At 53.6% G+C, this 20,567-nt stretch overlaps 1 protein-coding gene across 1 annotated transcript in view; it reads right to left on the minus strand.

Annotated features, from left to right (window-relative positions):
- The window catches only part of tgfbr2b (transforming growth factor beta receptor 2b), a 117,380-nt gene that overhangs the window by 58,080 nt on the left and 38,733 nt on the right, over window positions 1–20,567 (minus strand). The window contains exon 4 of the mRNA XM_085988985.1: window positions 4,868–5,670. Within this exon, the coding sequence (XP_085845111.1) occupies window positions 4,868–5,670 (803 nt within the window). The remainder of the gene's footprint in view (window positions 1–4,867; window positions 5,671–20,567) is intronic.

Below are 20,567 nucleotides of genomic sequence, written 5' to 3' on the forward strand. Positions count from 1 at the left end.
ATCTACCCCAGAAACAGTAGCATCGGAAGCTGATGAACCAACCGACGACAGGGGGCCAGAATCGCCTCCGCACCAAGAGCAAGACACTCGGGAAAGGCGCTATCCAGAAAGGATCAGGAAGCCTCCCCAAAGACTGAATTTATAAATAGACTATTTTCAGTTAATGTTGCGTGTTAATTGTAATTAGTTTGATATTTAATTGTTAAATGAGTGTTATGGTACTGTTAATCTAAAAGGGGAGGAATTGTAATGTATGTACCTTTCAGGGGGAGAACTACTTTTTACAGCTCCTGTATCCTGTAGTACCGGCAGTGACCACACCTGTATATAAACCCTGAGTAGTGATCTGTACAGTCAGTTGCAGTTTGAACCCTCATTCAGTAAACACCTGTTGATCGTTCCCTGCAGTCTTTTGTCTGATTATTGAAGGACAAACATTAAGATACACGGATCTAACATTAACCACTTCTCATTGTCTTATCCTCAAGGTCGCTCAGCAGCTACTAAAATGGTGGATTATGTGTTGGAAGAACTCTTCTGTTGTGCAGTATAAAGTATGGAAATCATTTGTACATTGTAATACTAAAGCAAGTGGCACTTGGAAGTGACAGTCTCAGGAGCGCACTGGAACTGGGAGGATATGCCACGGCTAGCTATGTGACAAGGTAACCATCTCCCCCAAGGAGGATGACTGGATAACTCAGGAGTGGCAAAGGGCACGAATGGGTCAAGATTAACCTCCACCAGTGTGGAGGCTTAACACTAACATACTGCAGTAGGTTTTCAGTGTTAGAATCCTAGTACCATACAGCACAGAAGGAGCCCATTGTGCCTGTGCCGGCTCTTTTGAAAGAGCTATCCAATTAATCCCACTCCCCTGTTCTTTCCCCATGGCCCTGAATTTTTTTTCCTTTTCAAGTATTTATCCAATTCCCTTTTGAAAGTTACCATTGTTTTTGCTTCCACCACCCTTTCAGACAGTGCAATTCAGATCATAACCATTTGCTGCATAAAAAAATTCTCATCTCCCCTTTGGTTCTTTTGCCAATGACAATCTGTGCCCTCTGGTTACCGACCCTCCTACCACTGGAAACAGTTTTTCCTTATTTACTCTGTCAAAACCCTTCCTAATTTTGAACACCTCTATTAAATCTCCCCTTAACCTTCTCTGCTCCAAGGAGCACAATCCCCAGCTTCTCCAGTCTCTTTACGTAACTGAAGTCTAGCATCCCCGGTTCCATTCTAGTAAACCTCTGTTAATAGATAAAGAATCTGTGGGAAGGTTATTTTTATTTCTCTCAGTATTTCTCCATCACTGTTAACTAAAAACTTGAATGTTGTGTAGTCAATCTGTGACTGTCTGATTAAGGTTTGCTTTTTCCTGAGTGTGTGGTGATGATTTCATGCTTGGAGGGAGCAAGTATCAGAGATAGGGTTACAATTATATAGCCTCAATACCACAACCTGCACTCTCTGCGGGTGTGTGAGATCACCCCCTGTATTACTCCAGAGATAGAGTCATAGAGTCATAGAGTAATACAGCACGGATAGAGGCCCTTCGGCCCATCGTGTCCGCGCCGGCCATCAAGCCCTGTCTAATCTAATCCCATATTCCAGCATTTGGCCCGTAGCCTTGTATGCTATGGCATTTCAAGTGCACATCCAAATGCTTCTTAAATGTTGTGAGGGTTTCTGCCTCCACAACCCTTTCAGGCAGTGAGTTCCAGACTCCAACCACCCTTTGGGTGAAAAAGTTCTTTCTCAAATCCCCTCTAAACCTCCCGCCCTTTACCTTGAATCTATGCCCCCTAGTTATCGACCCCTCTACTAAGGGAAAAAGCTCCTCAGCATCCATCCTATCTATGCCCCTCATAATTTTGTACACCTCAATCATGTCCCCCCTCAGCCTCCTCAGCTCCAAGGAAAACAAACCCAACCTGCCCAGTCTCTCTTCATAGCTGAAGCGCTCCAGCCCTGGTAACATCCTGGTGAACCTCCTCTGCACCCTCTCTAACGCGATCACATCCTTCCTGTAGTGTGGCGACCAGAACTGCACACAATATTCCAGCTGTGGCCTAACCAGTGTTTTATACAGCTCCATCATAACCTCCTTGCTCTTATATTCAATGCCTCGGCTAATGAAGGCAAGTATCCCATATGCCTTTTTTACCACCTTATCCACCTGTTCCGCCGCCTTCAGGGATCTGTGTACTTGCACACCCAGATCCCTCTGACCCTCCGTCTTGCCTAGGGTCTTTCCATTCATTGTGTATTCCTTTGCCTTGTTAGTCCCCCCAAAGTGCATCACCTCGCACTTTTCCGGGTTAAATTCCATTTGCCACTGTTCCGCCCATCTGACCAACCCATCTATATCGTCCTGCAGACTGAGGCTACCCTCCTCGCTATTTACCACCCTACCAATTTTTGTATCATCCGCGAACTTACTGATCATACCCTTTACATTCATATCCAAGTCATTAATGTAGACCACAAACAGCAAGGGACCCAGCACCGATCCCTGTGGTACCCCACTGGCCACAGGCTTCCAGTCACAAAAACAACCTTCGTCCATCACCCTCTGCCTTCTGCCACTAAGCCAGTTTTGTATCCAATGTGCCAAGGCACCCTGGATTCCATGGGCTCTTACCTTCTTGACCAGTCTCCTGTGCGGGACTTTATCGAAGGCCTTACTGAAATCCATGTATACCACATCCACTGCGTTACCCTCATCCACACACCTAGTCACCCCCTCAAAAAATTCAATCAAATTAGTCAGACATGATCTTCCCTTGACAAAGCCATGTTGACTATCCCTGATTAATCCTTGCCTCTCCAAGTGGAGACAAATTTTGTCCCTCAGGATTTTTTCCAATAATTTTCCTACCACTGATGTTAGGCTCACTGGCCTGTAGTTCCCCGGTTTTTCCCTACTACCCTTCTTAAATAATGGTACTACATTAGCGGTTCTCCAGTCCTCTGGCACATCCCCTGTGGCCAGAGAGGTCCTGAATATATGTGTTAGAGCCCCCGCAATCTCCTCCTTTGCCTCACACAGCAGCCTGGGATACATTTCATCCGGGCCTGGGGATTTATCCATTTTTAGGCCAGCTAAAACCGCCAATACCTCCCCCCGCTCGATGTTAATATGTTCGAGCATATCACAGTCCCCCCGCCCTATTTCTATGTCTACATCGTCCTTCTCCATAGTGAAAACAGACGCAAAAAATTCATTCAGAACCCCTCCTACATCTTCTGGCTCCACACAGATTGCCACTTTTGTCCCTAATGGGCCCTATTTTTTCCCTAGTTATCCTCTTACCCTTAATATACTTATAAAACATCTTCGGATTTTCCTTTATTTTGCTTGCCAGTGTTATTTCATGGCCCCTCCTTGATCTCCTAATTTCTTTTTTAAGTATCCCCCTGCACTTTTTGTACTCCTCTAGGGCTTCCTCCGTCTTTAGCCTTTTGTATCTACCAAAAGCCCTCCTTTTTTTCCTAATCCATTCCCGTATATCCCCTGACATCCAAGGTTCCCTGTGGTTTTTGGAACCACCCTTGACCTTTACGGGAACATGTTGCCATTGTATGATCTCAATCTCCCTTCTGAAAGCCTCCCATTGCTCCGATGCGGATTTTCCTACAAGTAGCTGATCCCAGTCCATTTTGGCCAGATCCTGCCTTATCCTATTAAAATCGGCCTTCCCCCAATTTAGAACCTTTATTTCCGGCCCATCCCTGTCCTTTTCCATGGCCACCTTAAATCTTACCATATTATGGTCACTATCACCAAAGTGCTCACCTACTAGCACTTTTTCCACTTGGCCGGCCACATTCCCTAGAATTAGGTCCAGTACCGCCCCCTCTCTTGTAGGACTTTCTACATGCTGGCTCAAAAAGCTCTCCTGGATGCACTTTAAGAATTCTACACCCTCTGAGCCTTTCACACTCTGACTATCCCAGTTAATATTGGGGAAGTTGAAATCCCCCATTATTATTACCCTATTATTTGCACATTTCTCTGAGATTTGCCTACATATCTGTTCCTCTATCTCCCCCTGACTGTTTGGAGGCCTATAGTACACTCCCAGCAAAGTGCTTGCCCCCTTTTTGTTTTTAAGCTCCACCCATATGGCCTCATTGGAGGACCCTGCTAATATATCATCCCTCCTTACTGCAGTAATTGACTCCTTAATTAATATTGCGACACCCCCTCCTCTTATACCTCCCCCTCTGTCTCGCCTGAAGATTCTGTACCCCGGAATATTGAGCTGCCAGTCTTGCCCTTCCCTCAACCATGTCTCCGTGATAGCAACAATATCATACTCCCATGTGTTTATCAACACCTTCAGTTCATCCACCTTATTCGCAAGACTCCTTGCATTAAAATAGATGCCATCCAGCCTTGCCCTTATATATTTGCCCTGTCTACCAAGCTGACTTGTTTTTTTCTCTATAATTGGCAGCACATCCCCCCCCTATTTCAGCTCCCCTCTGTATCCCATCCCCCTGCCAAGTTAGTTTAAACCCCCCCCAACAGATAGGCTGAGCTCTACACTATAGGACATAGTGCAACTCTTTGGAAGCTGCCTGTTGTTGCATTATTAACTACAGTCAACAACTTGCAGTTATATAGCACCTTTAACGTAGTAAAACATCCCAAGGCACTTTGCAAGAGTGTAATCAAACATAATTCGACACCGAATCACATAAGGAGATATTAGGACAGGTGACCAAAAGCTTGGTCAAAGAGGTAGGTTTTAATAATTGAGGAGAGAGGTGCGAGAGGTTAAGGGAGGGAATTCTAGAGCTCAGGGCAATCACCATTATTAGTTCTCAATCCAAGGAATTGAAGATTGGCACTCACCTGCCCGCTGTTTGCTAAATCATCCACGGAGAGAGATGATTCCAGCCTTAAGGATAATCCAAAGTCACACAGGCAACACGTCAGGTCATTTTTCACCAGAATGTTGGAGCTTTTGAGGTCCCTGTGGGCAATGGGAATCTTTGGCCTGCCACATGGCGTGTAATCACTGTGCAAGTGTGCAATCCCTCTGGCCAGCGATTCTCCCAGCAGGCACAAGTCCTCCCAGTTCACGATGTGTCTTAGAAGGTAATCTTGCAGGTTGCCCTGGGGGTGGTAGGCAGTGATCAGCCAGTACTGCTTGCCCATTTCGGTCTCCCGCTCCTCCGCTGTCAGGAACTGCAGCACATTCTCGTGCTTCAGGTTGATGTCGGAGAAGATCTCCTTCTCGTTCTTCCACGACACATACTCATCAAAGTGGAAGATCTTCGCTGCCACGGTCTCAAACTGCTCGGAGGTGCTCTGCCTCAGCTTGGCCTTGTACACCTCGGCGAAGCGACCCTTGCCCACCACCGCGTCGAGCTCTAGGGGCAGCAGCTCGGTGTTGTGGTTGATGTTGTTGGCGCAGGTGGAGCTGATGTCAGACTGATCATCGTCGAGGCGAATGGCGCAGCCTTCACTGCGGTCATTTGGAGGCCGGTGCTGATGGCCCGGCTTCCTGCCCTTCTGACCCTTCGCCCACTCTATGTTCAGCTTCCTCCGTCTCTGAACCCGGTACCAATAGAAGGCGAGGATCACCACGGTAGCGATGATGAGCAGCGGGACAAGAGTGATGAGGACAACCTCCATGATCCCCAGTTCAGGATCTAAAGGAGAGAGGTAACATCAGAGCTAGAGCAAAGTACAATGTCAACACAGTCAACCAGTCAGACAGAGCTTGCAAGGCAAATCTCTTGGCCAAAAGAAAAAGCAGGGACATGCCCAAAAAAAGTTAACTTACTCGTGTGTCAAACTAGCTATCATTTACTTCAGTTTAAACTCCCCTAAAAACAACACAACCAGAAAATAAAACAAATTTAAAGTATCCCACATTTTATTAATCTATTTGCATATGGAACATGGGGTTGCCAAAATTGACCACCACCAGTACTTATAGAGTGGAAGAGCTCAGCAGATTGTTGGGGCTTTTCAGGTCCCTGTGGGCAATTGGGATTTATGGCCCAGTTGTAGACATGCTAGATAATCCCAGGACTTCTAGGAATGGTGGAGACAGAGAGACTGCACTTTTAGGTTGAGTTCGATGATCCACCGAGTGGACAGGCGCTTGTATGCTCTTTGATTTTTCAAATATTTAAATAATTTTAAGGAGTGTCAGCTGTGGCTCAGTCTATAGTTTTTAGCTGGTTTCTGAAGCCTTTAATTCTTATGGATCCCTCTTTCACATCCATTTCCTCAGATCACACGCCATTTTCAGCAGTGACTCAGTGGTAGCACTCTCGCTTCCGAGTCAGAAAATCGTGGGTTCAAGTCCCACTCCAAAGACTTGAGAACATAATCTAGGCTAACACTTCCAGTGCAGTACCGAGAGAGTGTTGCACTGCCGGAGGTGCCGACTTTCGGATGGGACGTTAAACTAAGGCCCAGCCTGCCCTCTCAGGTGGGCGTAAAAGATCCCATGACACCATTTCGAAGAAGAGCAGGGGAGTTCTCCCTGGTGTCCTGGCCAATACTTATCCTCAACCAACATCAGTAAAACATATTATCTGGTCATTATCACATTGCTGTTTGTGGGACCTTGCTGTGGACAAATTGGCTGCTGTGTTTCCCTTAATTACAACACAGTGACTGTGCTTCAAAAAGTGCTTCATTGGCTGTTAAGGGCTTGGGATGTCCTGCGGCCATGAAAGGTGCTATATAAATGCAAGTTCTTCCTTTAACAGTATGCGAACAGAAGTCGTAGCAATTGCACCAAGCATCTCTCATCAATGTTTCATCTACTGTGGAACGAAGCAGCTCACAATCAGAACCAAACCTCGCCTCAACCAACGTTAAGTGGGATCATCTTCGGAGGGATTAAAAGGAGAGCACATGTGTAAAACATGGAGATTCGGTCTGGCTCACAAGGAAGTTTCATCATTACATTTCCCGGGTCCCGCTAACAGATACAGGGCAGTGGGAGTCATCTCCTGTAATAAGTAGATGCTGGGATCGCTTAAGGGAGCGACGAACACTAAAAAGAGCCCGAGCAATAAAATTTGTAAGAGGAAGCCGTCACTGAGTACGCCTCGTTGTCATGTCCTCATTGGAGCCGAACTCCCACTATCCCCAGCGGTTAAAGTATTTCACGTTTTCCACTCGGTTCACACTTTGCTGGTGAACCGTTATACTTTGGCATTTTTTTTTTTCAGACTTTAGGGATTAACATGGATGAATATTGCCAGAGGGTTTACTACAGCAGTGGAAAATAACAGCGTCTGTTGCAAGTTACTTACTGCTGGCAGTGATCCCACACTGGCTGCCAACAGGAATCAGGCCTAATTTATTACATCTTTGGGATTAGGAGACACTCGACTCACCTGCTGTGAATCAGACACCTCATAATCCCCCCCCAAACTACTCTACTACTTTAAAAATATGGAGACTTATAACAAGACAACTGGCTGGGCCCAGGAGTTTGCCAGCTCTGATTGGACATATTACTGGAGGTTTCATCACATGACCTCCCACCTCCAACTGACCCAACCAGTCAAACAGACTTTCCTTCCCTTCCCCCCATCTTCAATATATTACAGCGAATAAACAAAAGTGTTCAAAGAAAATGAAAAAAAAAAAATCACAATTTTTCCTGGGGTGTTCATAGAAGTGCGCAGGAGATTAATCCTTAATTCCTGGGGACTCCAGGGCAATCCTGGAAGGTTAGCAACCCTAACCAGGGAAATAATTTCTTGAAAACGAAGAATATCCCACATATATATTACAACTAACCATGGGAGGATGTTTCCCCTGGCTGGGGGGGGGGGTCTAGAACGAGGGGGTCACGGTCTCAGGATAGGACATTTAGGACTGAGATGCGGAGAAATTTCTTCACTCAGAGGGTGGCGAACCTGTGGAATTCTCTACCACAGAAGGCTGTGGAGGCCAAGTCACTAAATATATTTAAGAAGGAGATAGATGGATTTCTAGACACAAAAGGCATCAAGGGGTATGGGGAGAGAGTGGGAATATGGTATTGAGATAAAGGATCAGCCATGGTCATATTGAATGGCCGACTCCTGCTCCTATTTTTCTATGTTTCTATGTGAGACCTTAAGAGAGCTGTTAGCACCTCTGAGGGGCGATTCACCAATCTGTTGGTGTGTGGCACTTGAAGTGATGGGGTTACAGGAAGTCACAGGTGCACAGTCCCTGATCGAATGGTAACTAATTTTAAGAGACAGGAAAATGAGGGCCACAAGCCCTCCCAGAACGCCGACCCCTGGGAACGCTGCGTCACCTCGACGGAAAAAAACCTCTCGCGCAAGTCACCTCTTTCAGGAGGGAGAGAAATGTCGGACGGAAATTGGAGGAAGAAAGAAAATGACAACTTGCATTTCTATAGCGCCTTTAACATACTAAAATGTCCCAAGGCGCTTCACAGGAGTTACTATCAAACAAAATTTGACACCCAGCCAAAGAAGGAGACATTAGGGCTTGGTCAAAGAGGTAGGTTTAAAGGAGTATCTTATAGGAGGAGAGCGAAGTAGAGAGGTGGAGAAGTTTAGGGAGGGAATTCCAGAGCTTAGAGCCTAGACAGCTGAAGGCACGGCTACCAATGGTGGGGCAAAGGGAGTGGGGGACGCGCAAGTGGCCAGAATTGAAGTACGCAGAGTTCTCGGAGAGCTATAGGGTTAGAGGACTTTACAGAGATTGGAAGCGGAGAGGCCATGGAAGGATTTGAACACAAGAATAAGAATTTTAGAATTGAGGCGTTGGGGAACCAGGAGCCAATGTAGGCCAGCAAGCACAGGGGTGATGGGTGAATGGGGCTTGGAGAGTTAGGATTCAGGCAGCAGAGTTTTGGAGAAGTATCATGTTGAGCGGTAGATTGCTTAAGCAAGTCCTTGGGGAGAGGAGAGTTTTGGATGAGCTCAAGTTTATGGAGGGACAAGAATAGTGTCTAACCCCAAAGTGTCCAACTTTGGCTAGATTCAGGTACCTGCTGAATGAACTAACGTGGTTCAACATCAAACCATGCGTTCCATTTAAGCAATGATCCACCAGGGGAATTCCTAGCTGAACTAGCTAAAACATCAGGTCACTCCGAATTCAGCACAGCAAGCTGCCACAATTTTAATGGGGTTTCATGAGGTATTTTTCTTTTCTGCCCATGCTCAAATGTGCAAGGTGATGACAGAAGACTGAGTGGAGAGCCATCGGGGCACCTATAGGTGATGACAGAAGACTGAGTGGAGAGCCATCGTGGCACCTATAGGTGATGCCAGAAAACCGAGTGGAGAGCCATCGGGGCACCTATAGGTGATGACAGAAGACTGAGTGGAGAGCCATCGTGGCACCTATAGGTGATGCCAGATAACCGAGTGGAGAGCCATCGGGGCACCTATAGGTGATGCCATGATGAAAGACGTGCGCCATTTCTCTCCCCGAGACAAACCACAAAGGTTTGCCGGGCATATATTTCACGTGTGTTGCGCTGTTTGAAGCAGAAAAACCCGTGCTGGCAACAGAATGGCCGGTTTTCACTCAAGAAAGAAATGAAAGACTTGCATTTTTATAGCACCTTTTCACAACCTCATGACATTCCAAAGCATTTTACAGCCAAACAAAGTACCTTTTGAAGTACTTTTTTAAGCCACGTTTCCGTTATTGCCACAACATCATATTGCCACACGGCTAATTGTGCTTGTAGCTCACCAACCTTATTCACCACACTGTGTGTTTACATACATGCATTCTAAACCCATTTTTGAATTTTTCGTAGTCTTTCTTAGTGTGCTCCTATCTAATATGGTACTACTTCCTCCTCCAGCACTACCTTCCCCTCCAGTACCATCCAACACACTCACTCTTCCATGCACCCCATTCCTCCCCTCCACTCCTACATGCTGGTGCCCATCCCCCTGCCAAGCTAGTTTAAACCCTCCCCAACAGCACTAGCAAACCTCTCTGCGAGAATATTGGTCCCAGCTCTGTTGAGGTGTAACCCGTCCGGCTTGTACAGGTCCCACCTTCCCCAGAAATGGTCCCAATGCCTCAGGAATCTAAAGCCCTCCCGCCTGCACCATCTCTCCAGCCAAGCATTCAGCTGTTCTATCCTCCTATTCCTGTGCTCACTAGCACATGGCACTGGGAGTAATCTGGAGCTTACTAACTTTGGAGGTCCTGCTTTTTAATCTATTTCCCAGCTCCCTATATTCTGCCTGACAAAATCCCACAAACAGCAATGTGATAATGACCAGATAGTCTGTTTTTTAGTGATGTTGGTTGATGGATAAATAATGGCCAGGACATCAAGGAGAAATCTCCTGCTCTTTGAAATAGTGCAATGGGATGTTTTACATCCCCGAGAGCGCAGACGGGGCCTCGGTTTAATGTCTCATCCGAAAGATGGCACCTCTGACATTGCAGCACTCCCTCAGCACTGCACTGAAGCGTCAGCCTAGAAAATGTGCTCAAGTCTCTGGAGTGGGACTTGAACCCACAACTTTCTGACTCAGGAGGCGAGAGTGCTCCCCACTGAGCCACAGCAAGGCTGTGCAACCAACTGTCCAAACGATGGTGGGAAATAGCCTTGGAACTCAACCTGAGCCCATCCATTGGCAACTCCAATATCTGGGCACAGCAAGATATATAACAAGAAATCGTGTTTGAGCAGCTGTATAAATAACGCACACCTCTCACCAAAAAAAACTGCACTTGTAGGATCATTGCACAACTGTCCGCTTCTTTGCAGGATGCATTCCAACTCTTACCTCACCCCCCTGCCCCCCGTTCACTATTTTTGCCGAGTTTGGTAACAGGTAAAAGGTGTGGGAAAATAGCCCAGAAATTCCAAGTGAGCCTGGTTACTGTCAACACAGTCAGTAGAAGGCAGTGATACAACAGACAGAGAATCAATTTAAAGCACAAAGCAGACTGACTGCAGAATAAGCTGTCTGAAACAAATATAAGCAACCTTTTTTAGCCAGCACCTGACTGGAGTGGACGATAAACACTTAATTTCCAGAAGGAAGAGGATGAATGCTTCTCGTAAATACATTCCAGCACGGAGAGCTGAGGAATTCACACAGAGCACTGTGGACGTCCAAGGAGTCATTAATTGTTTCTGTCAGACATTCAGAAAGTCTGTAAAATATTTACAGTTGTTTCATGTGGAATTCGGGCCAAATATTGGCGAGACTGTCTCAACTAGATAGGACCCAAGAGAGAGAGAGAGAGAGAGAGAGAGAAGGGGGGGGGGGTGGCGGGAGAGAAGGGGGGGGGAAAGAGGGAGAGAAGGGGGAGGAGGGAGAGAAGGGGGGGAGGAGGGAGAGAAGGGGGGGGAGGAGGGAGAGAAGGGGGGGGAGGAGGGAGAGAAGGGGGGGGAGGAGGGAGAGAAGGGGGGGAGGAGGGAGAGAAGGGGGGGAGGAGGGAGAGAAGGGGGGGGAGGAGGGAGAGAAGGGGGGAGGAGGGAGAGAAGGGGGGGAGGAGGGAGAGAAGGGGGGGAGGAGGGAGAGAAGGGGGGGAGGAGGGAGAGAAGGGGGGGGGAGGAGGGAGAGAAGGGGGGGGAGGAGGGAGAGAAGGGGGGGGAGGAGGGAGAGAAGGGGGGGGAGGAGGGAGAGAAGGGGGGGGAGGAGGGAGAGAAGGGGGGGAGGAGGGAGAGAAGGGGGGGAGGAGGGAGAGAAGGGGGGGGGAGGAGGGAGAGAAGGGGGGGAGAGAAGGGGGGGGAAAGAGGGAGAGAAGGGGGGGGAGGGAGAGAAGGGGGGGAGGGAGAGAAGGGGGGGGGGAGGAGGGAGAGAAGGGGGGGGAGGAGGGAGAGAAGGGGGGGAGGAGGGAGAGAAGGGGGGGAGGAGGGAGAGAAGGGGGGGAGGAGGGAGAGAAGGGGGGGAGGGAGAGAAGGGGGGGGAGGAGGGAGAGAAGGGGGGGAGGAGGGAGAGAAGGGGGGGGAGGAGGGAGAGAAGGGGGGGAGGAGGGAGAGAAGGGGGGGAGGAGGGAGAGAAGGGGGGGAGGAGGGAGAGAAGGGGGGGGAGGAGGGAGAGAAGGGGGGGAGGAGGGAGAGAAGGGGGGGAGGAGGGAGAGAAGGGGGGGGAGGAGGGAGAGAATGGGGGGGAGGAGGGAGAGAAGGGGGGGGAGGAGGGAGAGAAGGGGGGGGAGGAGGGAGAGAAGGGGGGGGAGGAGGGAGAGAAGGGGGGGGAGGAGGGAGAGAAGGGGGGGAGGAGGGAGAGAAGGGGGGGAGGAGGGAGAGAAGGGGGGGAGGAGGGAGAGAAGGGGGGGAGGAGGGGGAGAAGGGGGGAGGAGGGAGAGAAGGGGGGGAGGAGGGAGAGAAGGGGGGGAGGAGGGAGAGAAGGGGGGAGGAGGGAGAGAAGGGGGGGAGGAGGGAGAGAAGGGGGGGAGGAGGGAGAGAAGGGGGGGAGGAGGGAGAGAAGGGGGGGAGGAGGGAGAGAAGGGGGGGAGGAAGGAGAGAAGGCGGGGAGGGAGAGAAGGGGGGGAGGGAGAGAAGGGGGGGGGGAGGAGGGAGAGAAGGGGGGGGAGGAGGGAGAGAAGGGGGGGAGGAGGGAGAGAAGGGGGGGAGGAGGGAGAGAAGGGGGGGAGGAGGGAGAGAAGGGGGGGAGGGAGAGAAGGGGGGGGAGGAGGGAGAGAAGGGGGGGAGGAGGGAGAGAAGGGGGGGGAGGAGGGAGAGAAGGGGGGGAGGAGGGAGAGAAGGGGGGGAGGAGGGAGAGAAGGGGGGGAGGAGGGAGAGAAGGGGGGGAGGAGGGAGAGAAGGGGGGGAGGAGGGAGAGAAGGGGGGGAGGAGGGAGAGAAGGGGGGGGAGGAGGGAGAGAATGGGGGGGAGGAGGGAGAGAAGGGGGGGGAGGAGGGAGAGAAGGGGGGGGAGGAGGGAGAGAAGGGGGGGAGGAGGGAGAGAAGGGGGGGAGGAGGGAGAGAAGGGGGGGAGGAGGGAGAGAAGGGGGGGAGGAGGGGGAGAAGGGGGGAGGAGGGAGAGAAGGGGGGGAGGAGGGAGAGAAGGGGGGGAGGAGGGAGAGAAGGGGGGAGGAGGGAGAGAAGGGGGGGAGGAGGGAGAGAAGGGGGGGAGGAGGGAGAGAAGGGGGGGAGGAGGGAGAGAAGGGGGGGAGGAGGGAGAGAAGGGGGGGAGGAGGGAGAGAAGGGGGGGAGGAGGGAGAGAAGGGGGGGAGGAAGGAGAGAAGGCGGGGAGGGAGAGAAGGCGGGGAGGGAGAGAAGGCGGGGAGGAGGGAGAGAAGGGGGGGAGGAAGGAGAGAAGGGGGGGAGGAAGGAGAGAAGGGGGGGAGGAAGGAGAGAAGGGGGGGAGGAAGGAGAGAAGGGGGGGAGGAAGGAGAGAAGGGGGGAGGAAGGAGAGAAGGGGGGAGGAAGGAGAGAAGGGGGGGAGGAAGGAGAGAAGGGGGGGAGGAAGGAGAGAAGGGGGGGAGGAAGGAGAGAAGGGGGGGAGGAAGGAGAGAAGGGGGGGAGGAAGGAGAGAAGGGGGGGAGGAAGGAGAGAAGGGGGGGAGGAAGGAGAGAAGGGGGGGAGGAAGGAGAGAAGGGGGGGAGGAAGGAGAGAAGGGGGGGAGGAAGGAGAGAAGGGGGGAGGAAGGAGAGAAGGGGGGGAGGAAGGAGAGAAGGGGGGGAGGAAGGAGAGAAGGGGGGGAGGAAGGAGAGAAGGGGGGGAGGAAGGAGAGAAGGGGGGGAGGAAGGAGAGAAGGGGGGAGGAAGGAGGGAGAGAAGGGGGGAGGAAGGAGAGAAGGGGGGAGGAAGGAGAGAAGGGGGAGGAAGGAGAGAAGGGGGGGAGGAAGGAGAGAAGGGGGGAGGAAGGAGAGAAGGGGGGAGGAAGGAGAGAAGGGGGGGAGGAAGGAGAGAAGGGGGGGAGGAAGGAGAGAAGGGGGGGAGGAAGGAGAGAAGGGGGGGAGGAAGGAGAGAAGGCGGGGAGGGAGAGAAGGCGGGGAGGGAGAGAAGGCGGGGAGGGAGAGAAGGCGGGGAGGGAGAGAAGGCGGGGAGGGAGAGAAGGCGGGGAGGGAGAGAAGGCGGGGAGGGAGAGAAGGCGGGGAGGGAGAGAAGGGGGGGAGGAGGCAGAGAAGGGGGGGAGGAAGGAGAGAAGGGGGGGAGGAAGGAGAGAAGGGGGGGAGGAAGGAGAGAAGGGGGGGAGGAAGGAGAGAAGGGGGGGAGGAAGGAGAGAAGGGGGGGAGGAAGGAGAGAAGGGGGGGAGGAAGGAGAGAAGGGGGGAGGAAGGAGAGAAGGGGGGGAGGAAGGAGAGAAGGGGGGGAGGAAGGAGAGAAGGGGGGGAGGAAGGAGAGAAGGGGGGGAGGAAGGAGAGAAGGGGGGGAGGAAGGAGAGAAGGGGGGGAGGAAGGAGAGAAGGGGGGGAGGAAGGAGAGAAGGGGGGGAGGGGAGGAAGGAGAGAAGGGGGGGAGGAAGGAGAGAAGGGGGGGAGGAAGGAGAGAAGGGGGGGAGGAAGGAGAGAAGGGGGGGAGGAAGGAGAGAAGGGGGGGAGGAAGGAGAGAAGGGGGGGAGGAAGGAGAGAAGGGGGGGAGGAAGGAGAGAGAGGGGGGGAGGAAGGAGAGAAGGGGGGGAGGAAGGAGAGAAGGGGGGGGGAAGGAGAGAAGGGGGGAGGAAGGAGAGAAGGGGGGGAGGAAGGAGAGAAGGGGGGGAGGAAGGAGAGAAGGGGGGAGGAAGGAGAGAAGGGGGGAGGAAGGAGAGAAGGGGGGGAGGAAGGAGAGAAGGGGGGGAGGAAGGAGAGAAGGGGGAGGAAGGAGGGAGAGAAGGGGGGAGGAGGGAGAGAAGGGGGGGGAGGAGGGAGAGAAGGGGGGGAGGAGGGAGAGAAGGGGGGGAGGAGGGAGAGAAGGGGGGGAGGAGGGAGAGAAGGGGGGGAGGAGGGAGAGAAGGGGGGGAGGAGGGAGAGAAGGGGGGGAGGAGGGAGAGAAGGGGGGGGGAGGAGGGAGAGAAGGGGGGGAGGAGGGAGAGAAGGGGGGGAGGAGGGAGAGAAGGGGGGGAGGAGGGAGAGAAGGGGGGGGGAAAGAGGGAGAGAAGGGGGGAGGAGGGAGAGAAGGGGGGGAGGAGGGAGAGAAGGGGGGGAGGAGGGAGAGAAGGGGGGGAGGAGGGAGAGAAGGGGGGGAGGAGGGAGAGAAGGGGGGGAGGAGGGAGAGAAGGGGGGGAGGAGGGAGAGAAGGGGGGGAGGAGGGAGAGAAGGGGGGGAGGAGGGAGAGAAGGGGGGGGGAAAGAGGGAGAGAAGGGGGAGGAGGAGAGAAGGGGGGGAGGAGGGAGAGAAGGGGGGGAGGAGGGAGAGAACGGAGAGAAGGGGGGGGAGGAGGGAGAGAAGGGGGGGGAGGAGGGAGAGAAGGGGGGGGGAGGAGGGAGAGAAGGGGGGGGGAGGAGGGAGAGAAGGGGGGGGAGGAGGGAGAGAAGGGGGGGGAGGGAGAGAAGGGGGGGGGAGGGAGAGAAGGGGGGGGGAGGAGGGAGAGAAGGGGGGGAGGAGGGAGAGAAGGGGGGAGGAGGGAGAGAAGGGGGGGAGGAGGGAGAGAAGGGGGGGGAGGAGGGAGAGAAGGGGGGGAGGAGGGAGAGAAGGGGGGGAGGAGGGAGAGAAGGGGGGGAGGAGGGAGAGAAGGGGGGGAGGAGGGAGAGAAGGGGGGGGAGGAGGGAGAGAAGGGGGGGGAGGAGGGAGAGAAGGGGGGGGAGGAGGGAGAGAAGGGGGGGAGGAGGGAGAGAAGGGGGGGAGGAGGGAGAGAAGGGGGGGAGGAGGGAGAGAAGGGGGGGGAGGAGGGAGAGAAGGGGGGGAGAGAAGGGGGGGGAAAGAGGGAGAGAAGGGGGGGGGGAGGGAGAGAAGGGGGGGGGAGGAGGGAGAGAAGGGGGGGGAGGAGGGAGAGAAGGGGGGGAGGAGGGAGAGAAGGGGGGAGGAGGGAGAGAAGGGGGGAGGAGGGAGAGAAGGGGGGGAGGAGGGAGAGAAGGGGGGGAGGGAGAGAAGGGGGGGGAGGAGGGAGAGAAGGGGGGGGAGGAGGGAGAGAAGGGGGGGGAGGAGGGAGAGAAGGGGGGGGAGGAGGGAGAGAAGGGGGGGGAGGAGGGAGAGAAGGGGGGGGAGGAGGGAGAGAAGGGGGGGGAGGAGGGAGAGAAGGGGGGGGAGGAGGGAGAGAAGGGGGGGGAGGAGGGAGAGAAGGGGGGGAGGAGGGAGAGAAGGGGGGGGAGGAGGGAGAGAAGGGGGGGGAGGAGGGAGAGAAGGGGGGGGAGGAGGGAGAGAAGGGGGGGGAGGAGGGAGAGAAGGGGGGGGAGGAGGGAGAGAAGGGGGGGAGGAGGGAGAGAAGGGGGGGAGGAGGGAGAGAAGGGGGGGAGGAGGGAGAGAAGGGGGGAGGAGGGAGAGAAGGGGGGGAGGAGGGAGAGAAGGGGGGGGAGGAGGGAGAGAAGGGGGGAGGAGGGAGAGAAGGGGGGAGGAGGGAGAGAAGGGGGGAGGAGGGAGAGAAGGGGGGAGGAGGGAGAGAAGGGGGGAGGAGGGAGAGAAGGGGGGAGGAGGGAGAGAAGGGGGGGAGGAGGGAGAGAAGGGGGGGAGGAGGGAGAGAAGGGGGGGAGGAGGGAGAGAAGGGGGGGGAGGAGGGAGAGAAGGGGGGGGAGGAGGGAGAGAAGGGGGGGGAGGAGGGAGAGAAGGGGGGGGAGGAGGGAGAGAAGGGGGGGAGGAGGGAGAGAAGGGGGGGAGGAGGGAGAGAAGGGGGGGAGGAGGGAGAGAAGGGGGGGAGGAGGGAGAGAAGGGGGGGAGGAGGGAGAGAAGGGGGGGAGGAGGGAGAGAAGGCGGGGAGGGAGAGAAGGCGGGGAGGAGGGAGAGAAGGGGGGGAGGGAGAGAAGGCGGGGAGGGAGAGAAGGCGGGGAGGGAGAGAAGGCGGGGAGGGAGAGAAGGGGGGGAGGGAGAGAAGGGGGGGAGGGAGAGAAGGGGGGAGGAAGGAGAGAAGGGGGGAGGAAGGAGAGAAGGGGGGGAGGAAGGAGAGAAGGGGGGGAGGAAGGAGAGAAGGGGGGGAGGAAGGAGAGAAGGGGGGGAGGAAGGAGAGAAGGGGGGGAGGAAGGAGAGAAGGGGGGGAGGAAGGAGAGAAGGGGGGGAGGAAGGAGAGAAGGGGGGGAGGAAGGAGAGAAGGGGGGAGGAAGGAGAGAAGGGGGGGAGGAAGGAGAGAAGGGGGGGAGGAAGGAGAGAAGGGGGGGAGGAAGGAGAGAAGGCGGGGAGGAAGGAGAGAAGGCGGGGAGGGAGAGAAGGCGGGGAGGGAGAGAAGGCGGGGAGGGAGAGAAGGCGGGGAGGGAGAGAAGGCGGGGAGGGAGAGAAGGCGGGGAGGGAGAGAAGGCGGGGAGGAGGGAGAGAAGGGGGGGAGGAGGGAGAGAAGGGGGGGAGGAAGGAGAGAAGGGGGGGAGGAAGGAGAGAAGGGGGGGAGGAAGGAGAGAAGGGGGGGAGGAAGGAGAGAAGGGGGGGAGGAAGGAGAGAAGCGGGGGAGGAAGGAGAGAAGGGGGGGAAGGAGAGAAGGGGGGAGGAAGGAGAGAAGGGGGGGAGGAAGGAGAGAAGGGGGGGGAGGAAGGAGAGAAGGGGGGGAGGAAGGAGAGAAGGGGGGGAGGAAGGAGAGAAGGGGGGAGGAAGGAGAGAAGGGGGGAGGAAGGAGAGAAGGGGGGGAGGAAGGAGAGAAGGGGGGAGGAAGGAGAGAAGGGGGGGAGGAAGGAGAGAAGGGGGGGAGGAAGGAGAGAAGGGGGGGAGGAAGGAGAGAAGGGGGGAGGAAGGAGGGAGAGAAGGGGGGAGGAAGGAGGGAGAGAAGGGGGGAGGAGGGAGAGAAGGGGGGAGGAGGGAGAGAAGGGGGGGGAGGAGGGAGAGAAGGGGGGGGAGGAGGGAGAGAAGGGGGGGAGGAGGGAGAGAAGGGGGGAGGAGGGAGAGAAGGGGGGAGGAGGGAGAGAAGGGGGGGAGGAGGGAGAGAAGGGGGGGAGGAGGGAGAGAAGGGGGGGAGGAGGGAGAGAAGGGGGGGAGGAGGGAGAGAAGGGGGGGAGGAGGGAGAGAAGGGGGGGAGGAGGGAGAGAAGGGGGGGAGGAGGGAGAGAAGGGGGGGAGGAGGGAGAGAAGGGGGGGAGGAGGGAGAGAAGGGGGGGGAGGAGGGAGAGAAGGGGGGGAGGAGGGAGAGAAGGGGGGGAGGAGGGAGAGAAGGGGGGGAGGAGGGAGAGAAGGGGGGGAGGAGGGAGAGAAGGGGGGGAGGAGGGAGAGAAGGGGGGGAGGAGGGAGAGAAGGGGGGGAGGAGGGAGAGAAGGGGGGGAGGAGGGAGAGAAGGGGGGGAGGAGGGAGAGAAGGGGGGGAGGAGGGAGAGAAGGGGGGGAGGAGGGAGAGAAGGGGGGGAGGAGGGAGAGAAGGGGGGGAGGAGGGAGAGAAGGGGGGGGAGGAGGGAGAGAAGGGGGGAGGAGGGAGAGGAGGAGGGAGAGAAGGGGGGGGGGGGGAGAGTGTAATGGTATCAGCAAATAGTGATGGTATTTGCCTGTTTGATTATGATGCCTTACCAACATGTTTGCATGTATTGATTACTTATGCCTGACCAGCAGAGGGCATGCGAGAGAGACAAGCAGTTTAGTTTTAGTTTCGCTTTTAGATGGATCACTAGCATGGTGTCTCCTGTAATGCTGTTATAAAGAGTTGAACAGACTTTAGATTAAAAGACATTCTCTTTCATAAATGTCTCGTCATTGAACCCACATACAAATCGATACATGGTGTCAGAAGTGATTGAAAAAGAGATGAAGAGGAAAAATCTGACGTTAAATCAGCTCTCCACATATTAGCAAGCTAAAAGAGAACATCGTTACTTACCATTGGAGAATAGCTAACGAAGTAAAAAATGGAAGGTTTACACCCACCGGCGAAGCTTCAGTTGACAGGTAATGTGGCTGAAAATTGGAGGAGATTCAAACAACATTTGGAGTTGTATTTATCAGCAATCGGAGCTGACGAGAAAAGTGATAAAATGAAAGCATCAGTGTTCTTACATGTCGTGGGTGATGAAGCGCTGGAGGTGTATAATAACTTCACATTCGCTGCTGATGGAGACAAAATGAAGCTAGATAAGATAATGGAACAGTTTGAGGCCTACTGCATACCTAAATGTAACGTGACGTTTGAGAGGCACAGATTTTTCACGTGTACAGAAAACAGGTGAGACTATTGATCAGTATGTGACTGAACTGAGAAACCGAAGCAAAACATGTGAATTTGGGGAACTGACAGACTTGCTGATAAAAGACAGACTGGTGTGTGGTATTCCAGATAATGGTCTAAGGGAAAGACTGCTAAGAGAGCAAGATCTAGACCTGGGAAAAGCCATAGCACTGTGTAGGGCTACAGAGATTGTGAAGTCGCAGGCAAAGGAGCTGTTCAGTGACACTCACTGCATCCATGTTGCAGCTACTAAGAACGGACACAAACCGTTTAACAAAAAGAGCGCCAATGTGAAAAAAGAGGCATGGCCAGCGAACAAAAATGAAAGGGACAATCGAAAGTCATGTAGTCGATGCGGTACACAGCATCCACCAAAAAAGTGTCCAGCATATGGTAAAACATGCAATAGTTGCAACAAAAACAACCATTATGCCCGTTGCTGTAAGAACCAAGCGCAAAAAAGCAAGGTCCATACAGTAGATGAAAGCGAGATAGAGGAGTTCTATGTAGCTGTTGTGTCTGAAAACAAAGAAGAAAAAAGAGACTGGATGTTGACACTAAAAGTGAATGACATACACATTCCATTTAAATTGGATACTGGAGCACAAGTTAACGTGATATCAGAGACTGATTTTATGAAAATTAGACCCAGACCAAAGATACATGGAATAAAAGTGAAAGTGACAGGATACTCAGGTACTGATATACCAGTGAAAGGAAGATGCATTGTCAAAGTAACACACAAGGACAGAGAGCACACGCTAGCATTAATCGTGGTGCCAAAGGATGTGCAAGCCATACTAGGTTTAAAAGCCTGTGAGAGACTGAACCTGGTAAAGAGAGTCCTCATTGTGGAAAGCGAAGGAGAGACAGTCTATGATGAACTCATGAAAGAGTACAACGACCTATTTAAGGGTCTAGGCTGCATTCCAGGAGAACACACGATCAGAGTAGATAAAAGTATGCCAACAGTCATACATCCATGCAGAAAAGTTCCGTTTGCTCTTCAAAAGCAACTGAAGGCAGAGTTGGACAGAATGGAAAACCTGAACGTGATTCAGAAGATAGATGAGCCAACTAAGTGGGTGAGTTCCCTCGTCGTTGTGGACAAAAAGAATGGAAAGCTCAGAATTTGCCTGGATCCAAGAGATCTAAACAGAGCAATAAAGAGAGAGCACTTCAAGCTTCCTACACGTGAGGAAATCATGGCACAGTTTGCAAATGCAAAGGATTTCAGCAAGTTAGATGCATCATCAGGATTTTGGCAGATGAAATTGGACGAGGCAAGTTCAAGACTGCACGTTCAACAGTCCATTTGGCAGATACAGATTCCTAAGGTTACCATTTGGCATTGCCTCAGCTCCTGAAGTGTATCACAAAACTATCCATATGATCTATGAGCACCTGGAGGGAGTTGATACATCAATGGATGAC

This window comes from Somniosus microcephalus, chromosome 5, assembly GCF_052327205.1.
Source record: "Somniosus microcephalus isolate GS21.2 chromosome 5, FLI_Smic_1.0, whole genome shotgun sequence".
NCBI lineage: Eukaryota > Metazoa > Chordata > Chondrichthyes > Squaliformes > Somniosidae > Somniosus > Somniosus microcephalus.